Source organism: Scomber scombrus, chromosome 10 (genome assembly GCF_963691925.1).
Source record: "Scomber scombrus chromosome 10, fScoSco1.1, whole genome shotgun sequence".
NCBI lineage: Eukaryota > Metazoa > Chordata > Actinopteri > Scombriformes > Scombridae > Scomber > Scomber scombrus.
The window spans coordinates 28,084,683-28,089,727 of record NC_084979.1 but is presented as its reverse complement, the minus strand read 5'-3'; the positions used below and the strand labels follow the sequence as shown (position 1 = coordinate 28,089,727).

Here is a 5,045-nt window from a genome sequence, read left to right as displayed (position 1 = left end):
TGGATTTCTTGAGCTCACTCTTTGATGAGAGTCTGCCTATTTCATTGATCTCATATGTTACCTCAAATTGGGAAGCTCACTGGTCCAGTAACAACAGACTGATGAAAAGACCCTTTAAGATTAGTTATACACTCACACATATATATATATATACCCCCTTACCAATAAAAGAAAGAAAGATAGAAGAAACAGTTTAAATTTAAGATTACAAGTTCATAGTAACACTCATTTAATCATTATGCTAATAAATACAATTATCTCTCAACTGTTGCATGCATCCGCGAAAAATTAAATTTCACACTCTAATGTGAATCATCTGCATACCTGCCGCACCATTAAACCATTCTTATAATATACAGGACCCACAAAACTGATTAAACCTGCTCGGAAGTTATATCACAGTTTTACAACATTGAATTAAAGTAGATTTTTTGACAATGATCCTTTAATGTCAAAGTGAAAACAGATACCTATAAAATCAGCTAAAGTAATTACAAATATAAATAAATGTACATATAAATATTAACCCCCTTTTATAGAACCCACCTATTTCATCACTGGTGCAGCCATAATTAATTAAATGGAGATCACGTATGTAGTCAAAGGGTTTTAAAACACATCTGTGTTAAGAAAACTACAAAGGAATCACTTCAGAGTCCAGATCTTAATCCAATCCAGCAGTTCTGCTAAAAAATGCATCAACTGAATACTTGAGCTCCTCCTTTAAGGAGGTGAATACTAACGCAAACACATATTTTGTATTTCATATTAATTTTAATACATTTAGTGGAGATCTGTTTTCACACTACTCTTAAAAAAAGCCACATTAAAGGAAAATTCTAGTATATTTCAACCTGGTATATTACTCATAAATGTGGCTATTGTAAGTTTATGGGTCGTGTCACACTTTACAAGCATGATAAACACATTATTATAAACTGGTGAGACATGTGTTAGCCAGCGTGTTGCCCAAGCTGCAGATCCCTTTGCACTTCATGGCTATTCTAGGCGACTATTTTCTTGTAAACTTTGGGTCAAAGACCAGCTTTTGAAATGATTAATGTTGAAATAAAGCTTACTTGGGAGGCTTTAGGAGGCTCACACAGCTTGCCACATTTACTGGAAATATGCCAGGTTAAAATAAACTGGAATTTTCCTTTTTGAATCTACTTTGATTCAGTGCTTGATTCAGCAATTGTGATTTTTGTGGGAGAGCATTTGCGAAAAAGCTTTTTCATCTAACATCATTCCCAAATGGCAACTGACTCATCAGCAGTGCATGTGTATGAGAGGAATTACAATCAAGCTGTCATTACCTTGAGGCCAGTTGTACTGGTAATTGTGAGAGGATGACAACAGGTTGGCCAGCATTAAGGCTCATCTTCCTGTGGCTAGTACAGCACCTGCCTGCTGGCCACCGGCCTAATTTTTTTCTGACAGCCTCAGCAGGAATGATTGATGCCCAAAGGCCTTTGATGGTGTGTGTATCTCGGTGCCAAGCTGCTCTCTCCGTACAGTACTTCCTCTTGAAACTCATTTAGGCCGCACCTGTCATCGCACACGTTTGCTGCTTGATGTTATTCCCTTATAGGCTTACCATGGACACACTTTCAAGATAAGCAGGTACTGTGTAGTGCCGATAATACTTTTGAAATTGTAATCACCTTTGGGGGATTTCTGAGGCAATATAAGGTTAAGAAATCTGTAAATCTGCATTGTTTAGCTGGTACTGCACACTCCTATGAGGTTTATTAGGAACATTTCCTGCTGAAATCAGGCGGTACAGTTGACAGGAACATCCTTCTTTACATTGTTTCAGTCACAGTGGCCAACTATCACATTTTTCTGTATAAGAAAAGAGTAATTCCCATGGTCGTTTCACCTCTATTTTGTCAAATCCCTCTTCACACATATCATAAGACCATCGATATAGAAACACTTAAGCTTTTTCTCTATTGTTTGGTGTCGTAATAATCTCAGTATTTTCCTTGCGTACGATGACCTGAATACATTGCTGTATACTGAACTCTTTATCCTCTTTTTATGCCACACACATACACACACACACACACACACACACACACACACACACACACACACACACACACACACACACACACACCGGCTCTTTTAGCTCCAAAGAATTTTAAACCTCCCAATGTCCTGATACTATTGCATTTTTCATTGGTATTTTAAGCAAGGAGTTGTGAGGTCTTAGAAGTCAGCTGGCATTAATTCCTGTGAGGCAGAGGGATTCAACGTCTCCCTGGAAAGAGGCTTAAAAGAAAGTTCTCCTACTTCCAAATGACTAAATTTCTCTTTTCTCACATATATTTTTATATTCCTTAGTGGACAGGAGAACAATAGATAATTGAATGTGAAAACTGATTGTTCTATTTAATGTCTAGTAATGAATTTAATACCATTATCTTATTGAGAGTTATTCTTCTTACATATGCAAATTTTAGATTAATTTGACAAACCGGAGAAGCTAAGACTAATTGTCTCATCGTTCACCAAGGTTGTGGGCAATGGACTGTCAGGGGTGCAGGTGCATACATAATACATCAAGGCAAGAAGAAATACAAGGCAACTGAAATCATTAATGCCATGTTGTTGGAAAAAAACATGAAATTTAATGTAGTTTTCTTTTCCCAAACTACCGTGGTAGTGAGCTGGATACACGAGTGACCAGATATCACAGAAACAGAAAGGGGTTATTTTGCATTAAGTGCCAAAAAGGCATAAATTAACTGGAATATTCTTAATGTGCTGTACAGTCGAGGGCGTATCTAGTGCCGAGGTCTAAAGTCCAATTTGTTTTAAATGAACTTCTCCATTCGCATCACATTTATTCTTGCCAGTTTGGAGAACCAGCGATTAGCATGTGTGTTACTGTGGGATGCAGTTTGAACAAAGCCTAATTTTTGATAGAGGGAAATGGCCGCCGTCTGCGTTGAGCTGATGTCCAGAACGAGGCGGCTGTAGCCTCGCTCTTTGCAGAAGTCCAACGCCTTCTGTGTCAACTGTAAGCCCAGGTTTTTGCGGCGCCTCGGAAACGCCACGACCACGCCGGACATCTCGCCGTAACTTCCATCTCCAGCGTCTTGGGCGAAGTCGGAGCCTCCTCTCATCACTCCTCCGTTCAAGTCGTCACACCTCTCGTTTTCATCCCCTCCTTTCTTCCCCATCACCGCCACTATCCCCACCACTTTGGACTGGTCGTTGGCGCCGTCCTCCGCCACCCAGAAACCGTTATCTGGGTTGTCCAGGTAGCTGGCTTGAATGTTGGCCATGTCTGTGCTCAGCCTCCTCAACATGTAGGTTTCATAGATCTCATGGCAGCAGTAATAAATGAGGCCAGCCCATGCACTGCCAAAGAGTACAGCTTGGAAGTAGGAGCTGCCTCCCAGTATGTAGCCAGCCATGGAAATACTCAGAGCCACACCAATGTGGTCTGGGTGGCTCAAGGCCTTGAAGAAGGCCGGGTAAATATTTTCGAGAATGCCATCACGAAAGAGTGACACGACTCCATGTTCATCTGAGGGTCTATATTCCCTGATGGAGAATTGAACTGCGTGTTGGAGAGGGATAAAGAAAGAAAGAGGGAGGGAGAGAATGAAAGCTCAGTGAGACTAATCTGTCTGTTGTTGCAATGAAAAAAATTCCTGCTGGATTTCACAATGAGCTCAATACGCTCACGTAACTTGTTAAAAAAAAAAAAAAAGGAAAAGAAAAGAAAAAAGAAGCATCAATACACCTCTTAGAGAATCTTACCTTTTTCCATTTTTAATTTAACTCTATTCCACATGAATAAAAAATACTGACATTTGCATGAAAACCCCAAGGTGAGAATCAGAATTAAAAATGATTATAATATTGTGTCTCTTTCTGATTTCAACAGTGAGTCACTCTGAGATTCAATACAATTAGGTCTGAAAAGTGATAATAATGAGAATCAAAGCAAAGGGGGAGAATCATGAGGAAACAAAAGGTTTTTTCTAAGATTCTGTGAGACGTGTTATGTGTCATCTAGGCGTGTTAGTAGTGCCATTCATTTACACTCTAGCTGTCTTATTAGTGCTCTTGTTCGTAATCAACTCAACAACTTGAAGAAAAAGTATAAAAGGTTAACATAATCAGAACATCAACTTACAGTCATTTTTCTGGGCCATGCCGACTCTTTCCCCTCGTCTCGCGCTCACTCTGAAGGACTTAACGCTGCAGCTCCCCCTGAACTTAAGCTACAGATTGTGATAATCAGCCATTCACAAAAGGGGCTGAAATTAGTCTGAGCATGCTCACCTATATGGGTACACACACATACACACACACACACACACACACACACACACACACACACACACACACACACACTCTCACGCACTCACTCACACACACATCATCGCACCTAAAAATAGTGAAGGCTGACTTTCAGACGATGACTTTGAAGTATGACTGCTCATTTTGAAAGATTTCTATAGGAGATTGTACAGTTTGATTGAGATGACGGCGATTCGAGGGGCGCATGCTTTAAGTTTAATTGAAATTAATCACAGCGTTGCTTTGATTATGAAACGCACTGTATGTTTTAAAACTTAATTAGCTTAGTCAACAGAGTAAAGAACTCTATCATTGGATTTCTCAAGGAGGATGAGCACAGATCCTGAATACATTAAGTCAGAATACTGAGCAGAATGTCGAATTCAGTGTTCATTCATGCTCTTCATAGATATTTCCAAGAATAAAATGTTCTTATTAACCTCTTTTTGGGTGTTTTAGTTTTTGGCGATGTCCTCTCAGGAATCTGCGGTGGATCTCCACACCGCTTCTACCCCAGCACTGAAAGGGGAAAGTAAAATTAATATCACCTGGCCCCTTGACATAAAAGTGTCCTATGGCGTCAGCGGTGTCTTGTGTAATAACCCGGTGGCCCTGTGACATGATTAAATTTCCTCGGCAGGAGAAGGGCCTTTACACCTCTTTAAATCAATAGCGCAGCCTCATGAATCTGTGAGTATTGGAAGGTCAAGCAACTCTGGAGC

At 40.0% G+C, this 5,045-nt stretch overlaps 1 protein-coding gene across 1 annotated transcript; it reads right to left on the bottom strand.

Moving 5' to 3' along the window:
* Nucleotides 1–2,786: 2,786 nt before the first annotated feature.
* Nucleotides 2,787–4,789, bottom strand: LOC133987920 (N-acetyltransferase family 8 member 3). The gene is made up of 3 exons (XM_062427406.1): nt 4,764–4,789; nt 4,157–4,238; nt 2,787–3,574 (listed from the first exon to the last, which is right to left on the bottom strand). Exons 2-3 carry the CDS (start codon nt 4,173–4,175, stop codon nt 2,823–2,825), a joined length of 771 nt encoding a protein of 256 aa, XP_062283390.1. The 5' UTR covers nt 4,176–4,238; nt 4,764–4,789; the 3' UTR covers nt 2,787–2,822.
* Nucleotides 4,790–5,045: the final 256 nt, after the last annotated feature.